The sequence below is a fragment of the Cottoperca gobio genome, chromosome 24, assembly GCF_900634415.1.
Source record: "Cottoperca gobio chromosome 24, fCotGob3.1, whole genome shotgun sequence".
Classification (NCBI taxonomy): Eukaryota; Metazoa; Chordata; class Actinopteri; order Perciformes; family Bovichtidae; genus Cottoperca; species Cottoperca gobio.
This window is the reverse complement of record NC_041378.1, coordinates 9,509,835-9,528,741: the sequence shown is the minus strand read 5'-3', so window position 1 is coordinate 9,528,741 and position 18,907 is coordinate 9,509,835. Positions and strand designations below refer to the sequence as shown.

General features: G+C 39.1%; 3 protein-coding genes across 5 annotated transcripts in view; all 3 read right to left on the bottom strand.

The window, feature by feature from the left end:
- Window positions 1-6,845, bottom strand: part of daam1b (dishevelled associated activator of morphogenesis 1b) — a 43,850-nt gene extending 37,005 nt beyond the window's left edge. For 2 of the 3 annotated variants that reach the window (XM_029462653.1, XM_029462657.1), the window contains exon 1: window positions 6,682-6,845. The gene's annotated coding sequence lies outside the window, so the exon portion shown is untranslated. Of the gene's footprint in view, window positions 1-6,289; window positions 6,312-6,681 lie in introns of those variants that run through there. The other variant, XM_029462655.1, reaches the window with a different exon arrangement.
- A 5,666-nt stretch (window positions 6,846-12,511) lies between these two features.
- On the bottom strand, window positions 12,512-15,984 carry LOC115028811 (tubulin alpha-1C chain-like). Its single transcript, XM_029462658.1, has 4 exons — window positions 15,877-15,984; window positions 14,708-14,930; window positions 14,469-14,617; window positions 12,512-13,682 (listed from the first exon to the last, which is right to left on the bottom strand). Exons 1-4 carry the CDS (start codon window positions 15,877-15,879, stop codon window positions 12,708-12,710), a joined length of 1,350 nt encoding a protein of 449 aa, XP_029318518.1. The 5' UTR covers window positions 15,880-15,984; the 3' UTR covers window positions 12,512-12,707.
- A 432-nt stretch (window positions 15,985-16,416) lies between these two features.
- LOC115028809 (apoptosis-stimulating of p53 protein 1-like) overlaps window positions 16,417-18,907 on the bottom strand; it is a 29,599-nt gene continuing 27,108 nt past the window's right edge. The window contains 1 exon segment of the mRNA XM_029462651.1: window positions 16,417-18,661. Coding sequence (XP_029318511.1) covers window positions 18,620-18,661 — 42 coding nt within the window. The 3' untranslated portion in view covers window positions 16,417-18,619.

Genomic DNA, 18,907 nt, shown 5'->3' with positions numbered 1-18,907 from the left:
AAGCTTTGTTTGGCGTAGACGTCAAAACAAGCTTTATATTTTGGTCATGTCAAAGCTCAATCTCAAATGAAAAGCCTGCACCTGGACGCTGCCAGCCACCATCTTTTGTGACGAATCCTCTTTGTAAACGCGCCCCGATAAGATTCGACATACAGGAAATCTTCTGTCCTCTTAGTATTTAGCGGTTGATGCAGTTGCTGCTATACGGGCTAAGTAACGAAGCTGCACTGGTGAGCGTGATAAGGTTTGCTTTAACATGAACAGCTTTCATTGACTGAGCTGTTATTACCAATACTACAAGTAGCAGCCTGAACTGATGACTTCACAAAAATTACCAAGAGACAAAATTCTGGCATCCAACCAGCTGGAAGCTCTCCTGCAAAAACAAAACAAAGAAAGAAAACAAGATAGAGAGCGAACACACCCTCCAAAACTGCAAACTCATTAAAACATTCTTATTTCCAGCATCTCTGCTCTGGGAATTAACATTGATAATGTGATGGTGACCGAGACAAAGGAGATGGAGGCGAGCAAGGATTGAAACATGAATCCCACTTGGCCCATGAACCCCCTCCCATCCTCCCAAACCAACATCTTGGTTATGGGACTCCCCCACACACGTACAGCACCCACATGCTCCCTTTGTTTGAACCGCAGCACGGCTGCACTCTTTCCACATTTTGCGGTTAAGGCAGCACACAAGTGATTTATTTTGATGCTCATTGTCATGATAATCTGAGGTTTGCCTCACTTCTGGCAAGACAACAGTCACTTTCTAACTTTGTTGACTATAACTGAACGCCACTATTGAGCAGGAAAAGCAAGGCTAACAATTAAAAGAAATACACAAGCTGAAAAGCATTAAGGGATAGAAAGACCAAGAAAGCAAGTATAAATATAGCCTCTGTCATGTGACATACTGTAACAGCCTGAGACAATTATGTCACTCCAAATAACAGGCATTCAACCAGGAAAGACTATTTTCCAAAATTGAAAGGTTGATTAGAGTGTATAGTTCATTTATTACTGTGTGGAGCTGGGCGCAGTTAGAGGACTTCATCTTTTTAGTTTTGGGGGAAAATTAAACTTCAGTATGTGCAAAATACCTTGATTGCTCGGTCCTCTGTTAACGTGTATTTACAGGAGATCTCACTTAATGTGGACTTAAGAGAAATTCTTTTTTTATAGATGTATTGCTGTACCGTCTACAAGATAAAACAAGTAATAACTAGAAGGGCACCACTCTGAGAGCGCAGACCTCCGCCAAGGCTGTTTCCAAAAGTTGTTTTTTTAAAAGTGTGTATTCGCCCCGTGATTCGTATCAGCTCCAAAATGTAATGAGTTCGTACTTTGCCCATGCTACACCCTTTCACCAAGTTTCCTGAACATCGGGACAGTAGTTTTTCCATAATTCTGCTAACAACAACAAACAAACAAACAAACAAACAACAAACAGACAAACCAAAGCGAAAACATAACCTCCTTGGCGGAGGTAATAAAGAAAGCCCTGGTGATTCATTTCCTGATTATATTGCATCTTAAAAAACACCTGGATGTGTGAATTCTGGGGTTAGGTAACCTACAATGAATTAGAAACATCGTAACATGCTTTAAAATGGTCTTGTTGATCAATTTGTAAGAGTAGGTGCTACATTATAACTCTGAGTCTTTACCGATTTAAATGGTCTAAAAAAGAAGCAGCTCTGCAGGCATCAGAAGTAGCACAGCTTGTACTGTGCTGTCGAGGTTCAGATTGGCCCAAATTATAATTTCGTAGGTCACCCAGTTCTAGTTATAGAAACCATAAGACTGCAGATCAAGTCTTGTTTCTCTGGAGAGCCGGCTCTGTGGAACCGAGTCTGTGCTGAAACAGTGACTGGGCTGGACTTTATAAAAGCTCAACACACCTGATACTTACACAGGTTTATGTGGATGTAGCTTTGTAACTTTTTCAAGCATGGTAGGATTCACTCATGTGACATCGGGCTCTTCACATTTTAATATACATTTGTTAGTGAAATACATCTGCAGTGATGCGGTGCGTGTTTTTCCCATCAGTTTTCATTAAAGCACCAGATCACATCATCTAGTAGCTGTGATGCATTTTTTAGTGTTAATAAAAATTGGGGAAAGAGTGAATGCGTTGCCGTGAAGGATCAATTACTCACCAAAGTATCTGAGAACTGCCAACCTTAAAGTCATTCATTAAAAATCTGCCACTACTGAACTACTGAGTGGCTGAGCTGGAAACAGAGTGCGCTGCCCTTTCACCTCCGAACAATCAGAAAGGTCAAGAGCCAACGGCCTTGAGAAGGGACAATCCGTGTGCAATTGTTGGGTAGGTATCTAAACTCTTTTGCCAACATAAGTGTATATATGTCAATGTTATGAATAAAACCTCTAACTACTCATTTTTTAGTTCACAAAAAGTGTATTCATCTTTTATGAAAAGGAAGAGACGAGGCATTAACTCGCAGGAGACCCCAGCCTCTCTTCTGCTTTTCCTCTCCAGTAAATGATGTTTAGCAGGTCTCCATGAAGCTCAAGGTTAGGGGTTAGAGGAGCCTTTGGTTTACACACATAACTTTTTACAAATTGAAATTGTAAAGCTGAGAGATGGTCCAGCTCGGCCACAAGGCAACAATCCTCAAAATGTGAGGTTGGGTCTTGGGTGTGGCCAACAACGGCTGTCTAAGCCCAGCTGTCCCAACAGCGAGGACAAGTGCAAAGCCGGGCCAGACTGGGGGCAGGGTGTGGCATGGCAGGGGTGCCATGGTGACGGAGCAGGCCTTGATAGAGAAGGGATGCTAAATGAAGCTATTGTCTGGCCCAAGTGAAGCACACCGCACAAAGAATGGCACATTCAAACAGTCATACAGGCCTATTGTTGTGGCGGGCCTGCAGAGCGCTGCAGGTCCACAGTTTATCCCACAAGATCCACTACACATCACACAGAGGGAGCTGGATCGGAGAACATGAAGACCTGACCACAGCAGGACACGATACTGACCCGGAAGAACCTTTCCCCTCAAACAATTCACAGACTTTTTTAGATCCCTTCCTTAGTCTGAAAATGGCTGCTCTAGCTCTGATGGAGCTGACACATTCTGATATGGATCTAAAGAAACATAGAAGAATTATTAAAATATATATAGGAAACAGACTACTCTCCTCTTGAACCTCATTCATTTTTATTGAGTAGAGTGACACAATTAGTGAATCCAAAGAAACAATATCAGCAATTACTTTGATTATCAATTAATCGTTTAAGTCATTTTTCATACAACAATGCCAAACAGCCAGACAGTAGACAAATCGTCTCATAGTCTACACCTGTCATATTGTCCAAGCCCTTGAGTGGAGCCAGCACAGAAAGGGAATGTGACACATGCAGCATGAGTCAATATTTAAGAGTCATGTAACTATGGTATGTATACTAACTGGATTTGCTACCTTGTCATACAATAACCATTATTTTAATGAAAGCGCTCAGTAGACATCCACTTAGAAGATTAAATGCTTAATCTGAGTAATGAGAGGCATTAACAAGGTGAATTAACAGGTTTCTACAGTGCATGATTTACAGTGACAACATCATTTATATCCTTCATATGGCCAATATAACAACTGACATCTTAAATAAAGGATTGATGTTTTCATTATTCTCACTGGGAAATCAGTCATCAGCTGTGGTTCAACACCTGCCTCCGTTCATTAATGCCACCACAACATCCAGAAAGCATGCTGACATATGGCGGTCTTTAAGGGGCTCAGCTGTTACAGCCACACCTTAATGACATCCACCATTCGAAAAATAATTAGTCTATACCTCCCCCCTGTTGTTAGTGCCGTCGTTTACTCTTTCACTGTGGAGTGCTTAATGTTAGTCGACCAGGGAGGCTGGTTTCCCCCCCCCCCCCCCCCCGCTGCATTGCCAGTCCTGTGAAACGCAACACTCAGTTCATTAACCCAGTTCCCCGAGAGAGCTTCAGCAGTGTGTTTGTGTGCCGACAGACAGAAGAGCAGGTACAATACACTGCCACTGTTTATGGACTGGTAACTTTGGTGTTTGGTGCTTTGTGGAGTAAGAAACTTCACTGGATGGTGGAAGAACGACAGGAACAGTCAGATTTTATTCTCTTTCTTAAATGTAAATGTAATATAAACTCAGCCTGCTTTAAAGATTTATCTCACAATAAACACAATTGGCCGATGTGTGCTCCGGTTCTCCACCAGTGCAAACTGAAACTGAGTCACAATGCTGTTGCCAGTTTCACCAAGGACAGTTTTTGTCAAACTCTGTTTCCGACAGCAGCACAGAGAGTGTGGAGGGTGACGAGAAACATTAACAAACAACTAGTGCCAACAAAACAAGGCTGCAGCCGAAAGCTGTTCGGGTGTAGAGGAAGCAACACCATAATGTGTCACTAAATGTGCTTATGACTAAACGTGACTGACATAGCTGCTAACAGCAATAATAAGCTGAACTAAAACAGAGAAACAAGCTTGTAAAAAGGTACTAGTGCTGTCACGATATTGGAATTGTTTAACTCTAATACTTGTATTTGCTGATCTGTCTGGCAAGAAGCCATAATAAGAACTTTGCCTTAACAGGGTTGGTGTGAAGGTTCACAATTAAAAACCAAATGCACAATAAATAGGTAGTGTCCATTTAAAGCCCCTTGAGGCAAAATTGTGATGTGGATGATCTTTGGCTTGTATAAAATAAATTGACTTAAGTACTGGTACATGTCAGGACAGGCTTGTTATTATGAACAGCATCAAACGGGGTAATACTTTAGTTGGACTATAAAGGCAAACACTTGTAAATCTGCCAATACCGATACATCTGTGATAAATCTATGTTATCAGCCAATAATACTGGCCTATATGTTCAGTATATATCGGTCAGGCTCCAATAGAAAGGCTTAAAAAGCACATACCACTTGGGAAAGCACGCAGTTGCAACAAACACTAATCATCTGCAATGAGCACCTATTCAGAAAAACAAGACACGCAATTGAAATGTCAGGGCCTGTCAATGCTGATCTGTAACCAGCCTACTCCCTGTCTGAGCATTAACACTGTGGACAAAATAACAGCATGGTAAGGCTTCTCCCATGTTTACAGTGAAAACATGTCTGCAGATCACACCACAGCAGTAAGCCCTCTCACAAGGCAGCGGCCCATTACAAGCACGTACAGGCCCCTCGATGATTTAGAGCATTTTAATTCTCGGGAATGCAAGCCTTTTCTGATAAGCGCCTAACTGGGAATAAACCCGCCCCTAGAATGATTATGCTGTGATAATCTCTGAGTTGGGCTTTCTGACTGACCTGTAACTTCACGGCTTTCACAAGTGAGTTATTCCACTTCTCAGCAAAGCAATAAAAGTGAATATTAACTCAGAACAGGTGAAGTATCATATGTCTCAGAGCTCCAGAGGCCGGCCCTTTTATCAAGGGTAATGTGGCAGTTAGGACCCTTTATGAGGGCAAAGCATATGTGAACTCAATTTATCAATCATGGATGACAATGGTGGGACCATGATCGATCCCGAATATCAACATAAAACACAATCTTGTTTGAGGATAAGTGCAAAAGTGTTGTTATTTTAGCATATTTGACAATCAAAATGTAATAAACACAAAGTTCTGTAAAGGCAAATTAGAGATGACCACGATTGTGTGGACCTGTGTGCCTACAGATTACATCATAGCAGATAAATTGGCAGATATATCAGACAATATTACTTTATTGCAGTTATGTTGGTAACAGCATCTATGTTGTAATAAGAAATAGCAGGGCAGCAATACCAAAGTTAGATAGTTATCAACTCCAAACCACTGACAAGTTAATGTTTTAGGTTTAATCAGAGTTCTTTAATAACCAAATCATCAAAAAATGTTTGTTTTTGTAATAAATACTTAAATCACCTACTATATCATAATTAACATTGGTAGATTTCACTGGGTCAAACTAATAATTATTCGCCAAAGTTAACATTCAGACTATTATGAGCTTAATTCTTTGCTTACCATCCCAACATCAACCCCATATACAGCAACAATACTGTCCACAGTCAAGGATTGTGTAAAACATTGTAAAGAACTAAGATCCTCAAAAAGATACAAAGAAATATACATGACTGTAATGACCTGACCTGTACTTAACGTTTGTTACATAAATCTCGGAGACGTCATTAATGATCACAGTGATCCATACACAACTCTCCCATCTAGGAATATAAGTAATGCCTTTTTAACTTTCTCTTATTTTGCAAGGAGACCTCTAGGATGCTCTCAGGGACCCTGGAGCCGTTTCTGGATAGCTTTCTTTGGGGTTTTAGTTGGAGTGGAAGCCGTTGAAAATGCGGTTCCTTGTGTGGACAGGTCAACTTTTCCCACAGACAAAACAATTAGCAAAAGAGATGCAAATGTCACCCGACTCCTGTATATGTCTCCTGTCTACACCGGGTTTAGGTCACTGGAGTTCAACAAAAGAGCTTCCGTTAACTCGCCACGGCTAACGTTAATGATAGCTGCTGTACTGACTGGCCACACCGGTACGGAGGTCACCACCAACAACAACGCGACCAAACGGCCCGGTGCGGTGGAAATTCATGCGGGTATTGTTTCAGCCGTTATGGTAAGAGTTTTGTCCTAAAGACATCGTCCTTACCTCGTCACGTTGAACATTTTTCTTGGTAACCGTGTCCACAAGTTCATCAGGTAAGCAGAAAAGTGAAACAGCAAAAAGAACAGAGTCCAGGCGGCACAGAGATGATTCAACAGACTGGTTGGTCCGGGCTGCTCGTGATGTCATCGGTCTCCTCGAGCCGTTAATGCGCATGCGGGATCCTTTGTTGGCGCAGTGCTTCATGGGTGTTGTAGTGGAGGATGACAACAATGCTGTTCACAGAAACCTTCGAAATACCTCTCATATTTAAAATGCTTGTGACAAAAGCGGACTTTAATTGCTTGCCAGTTGTAAATCTTTTGAGTTAGGATGGTCTTTGTGTATTTATTTTTCTTGCAGTTTTCCCAAAAAGCTTAGTTTTGTCAGTGGTGGAAAGTACATTTACACAAGTACTGTACTTAAGTACAATTTTGAGGTACTTGTACTTTACTTGAGTATTTTCCTTTTATGTAACTTTATACTTCTACTCTACATCTCAGGCGGAAATATTGTACTATCATAAACTACCCAGCATTAAAGTTGATGCATCAATAATTATAATCCAATAATATGATACTGGTATATATTATTATTAAGTAGGCCATTCTGCATAATGGGTTATTTTACTTTAAGTACATTTTGTTGCTTTTAATACATCTGTACTTTTACTGCAGTAAATTTTGAATGCAGGACTTTTACATTGCCGTATTAATACCTTTACCTAAGTAAGATATCGGATTACTTCTTCTGCCACTGGTAGTTGTTCTGATCAACTGAAGTGGAGAATTTATATTAAAAGCCTCACAGTTAGAGCTTTAGAGTTTACATTAGAGCTGAAATGATAAATTGATAAGTCTATCAACAGAAAGTTTCAAAGCAACTAAAAGTAAGGAATACGATGTGTTTATTCGAGACTATGAAATGTGAAGATTTCCTGCTTTTATTTGTGTTCTACAGTGGTGTAAAGTAACTAATCACATTTTCTAAAGTACTGTACTTAAAACAATTTAAATGTATTTGTACTCTATTTAGGTATTTTCATTTTATGCAAATATATACTTTATACACTACATCTGAGATAAATATGGCACTTTTTACTCCACTTCATTTATCTGACAGCCGTAGTTATGTTTAAGATTAGGATATTAACAATAGAACACAATGTATTGTTACTGACAGTATATAAAATGTGTAACATTTGCTCTAACTAAAAAGGACTAATCAAACAACTACTGGTTTTCATTCTTCACCAAAAAAGTTTTAAAAAAAAATGGTCTAACATAGCCAGCTCTTTTATTCTGAATGTATTAGATTGAGAAACATTTGCTTTTGGAAAGCATTAAAAGAAGAAAATGATCTCTATTCACTAGCACTTAAAAAACCTTAACTATCCAACTTCTGCATACTTTTTTTTTTTTTTACAAATAATGTATTTTAAAGTAGGTGCAATTTTCTCTCTGGTCCTTACTGTTACAGGAACTTTAGCACAAACTGACATGAAAGTAGCCACACTGGCATTTTTACAGCACAAACATTCAGATTATCTGCCCTAATGGATTTATGTTCTTGAAAAAATGAATTCAAAGGAATCTGCATGGCTAGAAATGCTGCGGGAAATGATGTGGTGCCCTCTGGTGACACAAAGGTAAACTGCATAATGTGAGTCTGAGTGCACTGTTGGCACTATCCTGACACAGGATTCATTAGTAAATAATTCTTCCTGCCATGAAGTCATTCACCAGTTTGCAGCATCCTCCTTGCCAGTGATCAGCTCCTCAGGGTGGAACAGCTGCCGGTAGGTCCTGGTTCGCACCTCATCTGATGAGACAAGTTAAATCAAAATAACTCAAGGGTTTGACTTACCAAAAGCATGCAGCAACTATGTTCTAAATTTAATAAAAACTTTACCTATTATAGTTGGCTCCAGGTTCACATGCTCTGGGGACATGCTTTCCCGCTCCAGTCTCACTGAAGAAGGTGTTGAAGGAATCATCTCCTCCTCCAATGGTCTTGTCACTGGGCATCTGTCCACCAGGCTGGATCCCATGTTCCAGGCAGTAAAGTTCCCAGAAGGCATTGCCAATCTGGACACCCTGCCTGACCCACTTGCACTGATACACTCACACTGGAGCAGTGTTATTCATCATAAAGGGGTGATAGATATGATTATGGAGTCAATACAGATATTTCATAAAAACAAGCAGGGCTGTTACATATAACCCATTAAAACACTGAAAGTGTCTGCTCTATTAGCCTACAAATAATTTATTTATATATATATACACAGGACTGTCTCAGAAAATTAGAATATTGTGATAAAGTTCTTTATTTTCTGTAATGCAATTAAAAAAACAAAAATGTCATGCATTCTGGATTCATTACAAATCAACTGAAATATTGCAAGCCTTTTATTATTTTAATATTGCTGATTATAGCTTACAGCTTAAGAAAACTCAAAAATCCTATCTCTAAATATTAGAATATCATGAAAAAGTATACTAGTAGGGTGTTCAACGAATCACTTGAATCGTCTAATTAACTCGAAACACCTGCAAGGGTTTCCTGAGCCTTGAAAAACACTCAGCTTGGTTCAGTAAACTAAATCACAAGTATGGGGAAGACTGCTGATCTGACTGCTGTCCAGAGGACCATCATTGACACCCTCCATCAGGAGGGTAAGACACAAAAATAAATGTCTCAAAGAGCAAGCTGTGCACAGAGTGCAGTTTCAAAGCACATCCACAAAAAGTCTGTTGGAAGGGGGAAATGTGGCAGGAAACGCTGCACAACCAAGAGAGATGACCGCAGCCTTAACAGCATTGTGAAGAAGAGTCGCTTCCAGAATTTGGGGGAGCTTCAAAGACAGTGGACTGAAGCTGGAGTCCAGGTATCAAAAGCCACTGTTCACAGACGTGTCCGGGAAATGGGCTACAATAGCCATATTCCCATGGTCAAGCCACTTCTGAACTCAAGACAACGGAAGAAGCGTCTGACTTGGGCTATGGAAAAGAAGCACTGGACAGTTGCAGAGTGGTCCAAAGTCCTCTTTTCAGACGAAAGCAAGTTTTGTATTTCATTTGGAAGTCAAGGCGCCAGAGTCTGGAGAAAGGCTGGAGAGGAGCAAAATCCAAGTTGCTTGAAATCCAGTGTGAAGTTCCCACAGTCAGCGATGGTTTGGGGAGCCATGTCAGCTGCTGGTGTTGGTCCACTGTGTTTCATCAAGCCCAGAGTAAATGCAGCTGTGTACCAAGAGATTTTAGAGCACTACATGCTTCCGTCTGCTGAAAAGCTCTATGGAGATGAGGAATTCATTTTCCAGCATGATCTGGCACCTGCCCACAGTGCCAAAACCACCAGTAACTGGTGTACTGACCATGGCATTACTGTCCTCGATTGGCCTGCCAATTCCCCTGACCTGAACCCCATAGAGAATATGTGGGGTATTGTGAAGAAGAAGCTGAAAGACACCAGACCCAACAATGCTAATGAGCTAAAGGCCGCTATTGAAGCATCCTGGGCATCCATAACACCTCAGCAATGCCACAGGCTGATTGCCTCCATGCCACGCCGCATTGATGCAGTAATCCGTGCAAAAGGATTCCCAACCAAGTACTGAGTGCATTAATGGACATTTTCAAATGTTTGATTTTGTTTTGCTGTTATAAATCTTTTTTTTTTACTTGGTCTGAGGAACTATTCTAATTTTTTGAGATAGGATTTTTGAGTTTTCTTAAACTGTAAGCCATAATCAGCAATATTAAAATAATAAAAGGCTTGCAATATATATATATATATATATATATATATATATATATATATATATATATATATATTATATATATATATATATATATATATATATATTATATATATATATATATATATATATATATATATATATTATATTATATATATATTATATTTATTATTTAATTAAACTTGCTCGGCTGACACTGCCAGTTTTGGCGGTCTTTTAGCACTACATACATGGTGGGCTAGTATAGAAATAAATAAACTTAAACTTATTAAAAAATATGTTAACTTAAGCATGCTTATGAATATGGACATTTGCTAAAAAATAATTTATATCGCTAAATTTGAACATTTAAATTGGAGGATACTACGACCAACCTGGCACTTCATACGTCGCGTTAGCTTGGCTCCGGTTGACTCGTTTCAACATTTCACGCTAGTTAGCGCGTGTTTCTACAGACGTAATATGGATCGATTTGTTATTTTAAAAAAAATAACACAAACGAGGGAAATTAAGATTTCAGCTGGTCCCGTTAAAAAAGAAAGCTACAAGCCATACAAGACGAGCATATGAAAATTCAAGACAAGTGGACAGAGGAATTGTTATTTGTCCTCCACGAGTCCCTTCGTGCTTAATGTGCAAACAAACCCGCTCTGGTTTCAAGAGAAGTCATTTGGAGCTGCATTTCGAAACGTACGCACCTGGAAGAGAAATTTGTAAAGAAAAAAAAAAGCTAGTTCATACTAATGAGAGGCTTTAGAATAGATGACTCAGCAAATGTTGAAGACAGCTAAAGATATGAGATTAAATTGCGGAGGGGGGGGGGGGTTGAGGCTGTACACATTTTTAGACAGCAGAGATTACAATTTCAAAGTTAAGAAAGGACATACTTAAGAGAGCTAGATGAGCTTGATATATATGGATGATAGCAAATTAGTTGATATAGTTGTTAATGGGAGTTGTAGTTTTCTTCGTTTCAAAGTAATGCTGTTAAAATCTAGAAGGTTTCAGTTTCTTGAAGCCACTGCTTTATTGGATGACGATTTGTCTTCGATTACGTACATTATAGCACAGAAACACGCTTAATTTTCTTAACTAGACATAAAATAAATGCTGAATGAGAGACTGCATTGAGTTAGGGAAGCCAGTGAAACAGAGACTAACAGGGACTCCTGCCACTGAGAACCGTTGATGGTCGACGAACCTGGTTCAAGTCCGCCATATTGTCTAGCATCAGCCTTTAACAGTCAGGCAAAACTGGACATTTGGACTGTGCCTTTTCATTCATCAGAAAATACTATGAACTTAATTAGGCTACATTCAATTTACAATTAAAACGTCCCTTAAAAGTTAAACTTGGTAGAATAATGCTAACTGCCCTCCTCCATTGACGTTAGACTTTTCGTTTGGATAAGCGACCGTACATTACGTTAGCTAAAGCTAAAATGAGAGCTAGCTGTAAATAACTCAAACCACAAAGCTTCCGGTGCATTTAAATACATAGGACAACTTCCCATTATTCCATACCTACCATGTTTATTGAAGCTGTGAGGTGTAAAGATTCAATTAAAAAGATAAGGATACTGTTCTCTCCGGCCGGGCTTCATCTCTACTCTCTAGTCCTAAAAGGATTTTTATTTTTTCTTAAACGGAAAATATTCACTGAATCCAACTGGTCGACTGTCAGATGACGTCTCTTTCTATGGTTTAAATAAAAACGAGCATCATCATCAACATGGTGTCAGACTGCCATCCTGTATTTCATACAATTTTTACACATTTTATAATATTTAGTTCCCTCTGTGCGGAAATCAATTCCACCATCATAGACGGGTAGACATAACACTAACTTATTTTGCAAATTCATCTCTGAAAAATATTATTCATGTCAGCTTGTTTCATTGTTCAAACTTATAGAATTCATTTTATTCCAAAAGTAAAACGAAAACACCTAATAACACTTTGCAATGTTATTTTATTCTGTTCATTCCTCACTAAAAACAAAACAACAGGTTTTATAAATAAGACCCAACTTCACATGTCACATGAACTTTATTTAGAGCATACCCAAACTGACAGTTTGAGGATTTTTATTCTGCACATACATTTGATAGACATACTTTAAAAATTAGGAATGCATTTATTTAGTTTTTTAATTTTGAAACATCCAATGTTAAATTTTCAGGAATTGTATTCTGAACGTACCAAACATTAAAAATATTTAAGAACACACTGAAACCTACTGTTTCACCTTAAAGTAGTGTCTTTATCCCTTTTAATACTCCTCACCCTCTTCCTCACCCTCGGTAGATTCAACTGCAACCTCCTCATAATCCTTCTCCAGAGCTGCCATGTCTTCTCTGGCCTCAGAGAACTCTCCCTCCTCCATACCCTCACCTACATACCAGTGAACAAAAGCACGCTTGGCGTACATCAGGTCAAACTTGTGATCAAGCCGAGCCCAGGCCTCTGAAATAGCAGTAGTGTTGCTCAGCATGCACACTGCCCTCTGGACCTTGGCCAGGTCTCCACCAGGAACTACAGAAGGCGGCTGGTAGTTGATGCCAACCTTGAAACCAGTGGGGCACCAGTCCACAAACTGGATGGTGCGCCTGGTCTTAATGGTGGCAATTGCAGAATTCACATCTTTGGGCACCACATCACCACGGTACAAAAGGCAACAGGCCATGTATTTGCCGTGGCGAGGGTCACATTTTACCATCTGATTGCAGGGCTCAAAGCAGGCATTGGTAATTTCTGCCACTGTTAATTGCTCATGGTAAGCCTTCTCAGCAGAGATGACAGGGGCATATGTGGCCAGAGGGAAGTGGATACGGGGATACGGTACCAAGTTGGTCTGGAACTCTGTCAGATCAACGTTAAGGGCTCCGTCAAAACGAAGGGAAGCAGTGATGGAGGACACAATCTGACTCATCAGCCTGTTCAGGTTGGTGTAGGTAGGATGCTCAATATCCAGGTTCTTACAACAGATATCGTAGATGGCCTCGTTATCTACCATGAAGGCACAGTCAGAATGCTCCAGGGTGGTGTGGGTGGTCAGGATGGCGTTGTAGGGCTCCACCACAGCTGTGGACACCTGGGGAGCTGGGTAGATGGAGAACTCCAGCTTGGACTTCTTGCCGTAGTCAACAGACAGACGCTCCATCAGCAGGGAGGTAAAACCAGAGCCAGTACCACCTCCAAAACTGTGGAAAACCAGGAATCCCTGAAGACCTGTGCACTGGTCAGACTAAGGACAGAAGGCAATAATATAGTTTAGATGACAGGAATTAGTTCAGGGACTAATTAATTTATTAGCAATTATAACATAGTAGTAAATTACTTGATAGTTATGCACATTAAGAAAAAAGACATGGTGTCATAGTAAATGTACAGGTCTTTTATTTATGGTGCTTGCTTTTGCAAGATTTTATTATATCTATAGCTGATATGACAAGTACTGCTGGCAGATTCAATCAGCTGTATCCAGTAAACATTCAATTTATGAGCTAGCCAAACTACAAAATGAAGCTTTGCTGTTCCCGTTTGTTTCATAGTTTTTATTACAGCACATGTAAACCGTGAATCAGCCCTCAACTCAAATTATGGAGTTTACTTTGTGCCACTAGGGGGCACTAAATCATTATACATTAAAACGAATACCTCTACCCATTTTCAGTGATATTCTGGTAACGCAGATTGTTTTTGCTTTAAGTTTTCCAGGTTTTTAAACCTGCCTCTGAGATTTCTGCTTTAAGACCAGTACATTAGAGGTGAATGGGATTGTTTGTCAAGCTCACATCATTGAAATATCCCATTTTATAAAATTCAGCAGCAACATCTCTTCCCAGAAACAGGGTCCCTGTTACTATTATCACACAAAACATGGACAACAGATTTTATAGGGACTACTTTATTGGTAGAAAGTGGACGTTGACACTTTGCCAATAAATTAATTATTTTAAATGATATTATATAAATTCTATTTCATCAAATGTTCCCAGTCTCATTAGGAGGGAACTCTAAAGTGACTCACCAGTTTGCGTATCCTGTCCAGCACCTGGTCAATGAACTCTTTGCCAATGGTGTAGTGTCCACGGGCGTAGTTGTTGGCAGCATCCTCCTTGCCAGTAATCAGCTGCTCAGGGTGGAACAGCTGCCGGTAGGTCCCGGTTCGCACCTCATCTGAGGAGACAAGTTAAATCAAAATGACTCAAGGGTTTGACTGATCAAAATCAAGCAGCAACTATGTTCTATATTTAATAAAAAGTTTACCAATGACAGTGGGCTCCAGGTCCACAAAAACAGCTCTGGGGACATGCTTTCCAGCTCCAGTCTCACTGAAGAAGGTGTTGAAGGAATCATCTCCTCCTCCAATGGTCTTGTCACTGGGCATCTGTCCATCAGGCTGGATCCCATGTTCCAGGCAGTAAAGCTCCCAGCAGGCATTGCCAATCTGGACACCGGCCTGACCCACGTGCACGGAGATACACTCACGCTGGAGGGAGACAAAGGCAATTTGTTAAATTTAGCTAGTTCATACTAATCAGAGGCTTTAGATTACTCAGCAAATGTTGAAGACAGCTAAAGAGATTTAATGGTGAGGAAAAGTCATCTGATAAATGCTGGATATTCACTTAATATCTAAATAAAGCAACACTAATTTGACCGAAACGGTGCTCATTGAGGAAATTTTATCATATATTTTATCCAACAGGCTGGCATGGTCAGTGGGACTGCTTGTAAAAGTGTCAGATTATATTCAAATCTGGTAAACAAATAATACTTTATTGCCATTATTAAACTACTTACATTTGAAAATGACCATTTATGAATTTTATTGTAAGTTAGATGAACTTGTATGGTCATTAAAAAAATACATCTGAGATGATTGACGTTACTACACATTAGTTGCTAGCTTAATTAACATTATTTAACAATAACAGTTACAAATGACTTAACAGCTAATAATCGAACTTTAACTTTACCTGAGAAACATAACAAACCCAACTTCTGATATTTATTGTTTAAGTTTGGATAACGTTAACTGTTGTAACGGTTAAAGAGGTGGCAATACAATAAATTACACTAACCGGTCCCTCCTATCATCCAACTAGATCAACACGGTCTAACGTTACTACTGAAAACCGTTGACGGTTGAGAAGTTGGCTCATTTCCTAACGTTAGTGAACTTCAACTGTGCCTTTAAATTAGGAAAACATCTATAATCCAAATAAGATACACCTATATTTACAAAAAAGGCATACTATAACATCAACATTGATTAACTTCCGTCCTCCACTTTGCAGGACAACCGTTATCTTCATCTACCTTAATGTTAACTTTAAGCTAACATTCTGAGAGTTAATGTTCAACGCCAATTCAGTAACGTTACATTAACCCGTTTACATAAATATAAGATATTCACATTGTTTCACACTTACCATTGTTTATCGAAGCTATACAATATGAAGATTAAGTTAGATTTGAACGATTATGAGATAAACTGCTATATAGTTGTATCTCCGGGTAACGTCTCTTTGAATCCATGCCGTGCTTAGGCGGGAAAGATTCACTGAATCCGATTGGTCGAGAGTCACATGAAGTCTTTCCCTATTGGTTAAACAAAAACATGCTAAACAACAGTGTCAGGCTCTTTACTTTTAGGTTATCAAATGTTCGGAATGATTGGAGACAAAACAAAATAACATTCACAAAAACAAAGCTTTTGCTTATATTTAAAAAAGATACACTCCTTAATATTCAATTAAATATTTTGTGACTAACATCTGTGAGTCTCTTTGTTGGTTATTTCTCCATTTTCATAGGTGACTGTTCTTAAACTACAGCTGATTCTCACTAAATCCTGAATTAATTCATGACTATGTTATCATAGAAGAGAAACTTCAAACATTCACAATATTTACACATTTTATGAAATGTAAGACTATTCTTTGCATTATTTTGCCGATACCACACCAAAATACATTAGTCATGCCAGAGCTTCTGTTTTATTATTCACATTTACAGAATTCAATGTGTGAGTACAGCGTTTATACAGCAAGCCCACTTGTCCATACAGCAAACAGACATAGAACACTATGTACAGATTAAGCCATGATAAAGCCTGGGCCACTAGCACACTTGGCATAACACTCAGTCACTCAAGGTTCAGAACAAATTGATGGACTCTTGATGTCCATAAATGTGACATACGACACATGTATTAGTGTTACTGGAATGGTGTATACCTGAAAAGGGGGGCAGCTAAAGGAAAATAACTGGGCAAATTCAGGATTGTCTGAAGCAAATTTACAAATTAAAAATGAACACTTCAGACACAATAACCATCTCTTCATGTATCAATAATTTATGCCCAATGCTCATAGTTTTTTTTCTTTATTTTCAGACTGTGTTTTTTGTGGTTTGCTGCTTAAATGAAGGTGATGTTTGTTGAGATAGAAAATAGATATACGATCACTAGTTTTGTGGTGGAACAGTGTCAGCAGCACCGTGTTGGTCCTGAGTGTTTCAAGTGGGGTTTGTTTGCCACAGAAAAATAACTGCAGCGTTACATGACCAGAGACCTACTTAGGAGCCAGTAAAAAAAAAAAAGGTTATTAATATTGAGTGTGAATTGGGAGATGAGTTCAGCCTTTTTTGATTTCATCAAATATTTGCAAGTTCGCCTTTTCATGTGGAGATACTGCTTGCAGGTCTTCTCGTCAAGTGAAATTGAAGCAAAAGCAAAAATCTTGTGCATGAAGTCAGATAAAAACTTTGAATCTCTGAAGTGAGGACCAACTTATTATAAATGCCTAAAAAGATTATACATACTGTAAATTAATTGAAAATAGCAAAAATGACCCAATAACTCCATTAATATTTAGCATCTTTCAGTCTCTGGAGCCGATTCCTGCCTCACCACTGTGGAATTTAAAACTATAAAAACAACTTTTTTCCAATTACTAATTGCTGCAATATGTAAAGTAATATAATAGATTTACATTTGTAACCTTGAAACACACTCTTCAGATGTTGTGCAGACAGTTGATCAATTTGGCAACCTTTTTTTGGTAAAGCAAAAAACAATTTGTTGTCCATTTCCATCACAATATCATGAGCCATTCATTTCAGGGATCTTCAGATTATCAAAAATACAAACTCTGCGTAAATATTTGAACACACAAAGCTTGATACATTTTTGAACTCTCCTAATACAGACGAACTGGATGATCCACAATACTCCTGCATCCAGATTGTGAACAGATCGCACTGAAAAAAAAATAACGAGTCTTGCAACGATTCAGGACTATTTGCAAGCCGTCAATATATTTTCATCTTTGCTTTAATACGCTGGATTTGTTCTGTGTGGCCTGCGTAGTTAATACTGATGATTAACATTTTCTATTTTCCCTCCTAAATCATGAGAATATCTAGAAGGACTTTAAAATCATCAATAATTTCTGATAGCAGCAATTGATTATCTCACTTCTCACCTCAACAATTCTGCAAGTTCTTAGGGAGTAATAGAATTACAATTGTTAATTCTATATTCGTCTTTGGTTAGACTACAGCAAAATCAAACGGATCACATTTTTCTGCGTTAGTGTTTTTGTTCATGCAAGGGGATCAAATTGGCATGAAAAACATATAACTATAACTCAAATCTCATTTCACTAACAAAAATCAGAAACTTCTCACTGATAGAGAAGATTTTCCAGTCACCATCTGGTGTCATGTAAACCAGTGCCATCAAAGAACTAATGGCTGAAGAAGTGTGAACACTGCAAGGAATGCCGAGTTATAGGTTAGTGCTTTATTCTTCAAGTCTGATACAAAGCTGACACTGAATCGCGGTTAAATCAAGTTGGGACAATGACAAGCAATAGGTTAAACTGTGGAAGGGGGGGAGGGGGGGGGGGGGGGAGGGAGGAGGATGGAGTGGTTTAAAAGTTTTTGCATTTGGAGCGCTTGTGTTTCGTTGTGTGTGTGCAGATGTAAATATGTGCGTCAGTGTGCCCATTGCTTCAGAGAAAAAAGGATTTTTGTGAGAAGCACAAGGCCGGGGGAGGATATGGCCACCGGGAGAAGACGGAGCACCAGGCTCCTTTGTTCTCTGCTCTTGGTTTTGTCACAAGTCCAGCTGTTTGCCAGAGGTCAGTGGAGTGAGAGTGGAGTGATAAACTACGCCAGGGAGCGCTGACGAGGTTTGATCCTCGGATAGAGCTGCAAAGAAAACAAACAGAGAGAGGAGAAATTACTAAATTGACTTGTTCACGTGTGTGTACTTTGTCACCGGTGCATCGAGCTGGACAGTAAACTTACTAATATTAGCAATGCTTTCCCGATGTATTAATATTAATAATTGGTCAACCAATGACATCTAAGCAGAATTTCCACCAGCCAATCAGCCCATTGGTAATTGGTCAATACTGTGACTTAGGGCTGCAACAAATATTTTCAATATCGATT

Excerpts from the sequence above, each read along its gene's own strand:
- LOC115028811 (XM_029462658.1), bottom strand. Across the intron at positions 14,618-14,707 it reads CCTGGAGCCCACTGTCATTG|ATGAGGTGCGAACCGGGACC; the intron begins GTAAACTTTTTA and ends TTGTCTCCTCAG. Across the intron at positions 13,683-14,468 it reads TGGACAGGATACGCAAACTG|TCTGACCAGTGCACAGGTCT; the intron begins GTGAGTCACTTT and ends TTCTGTCCTTAG.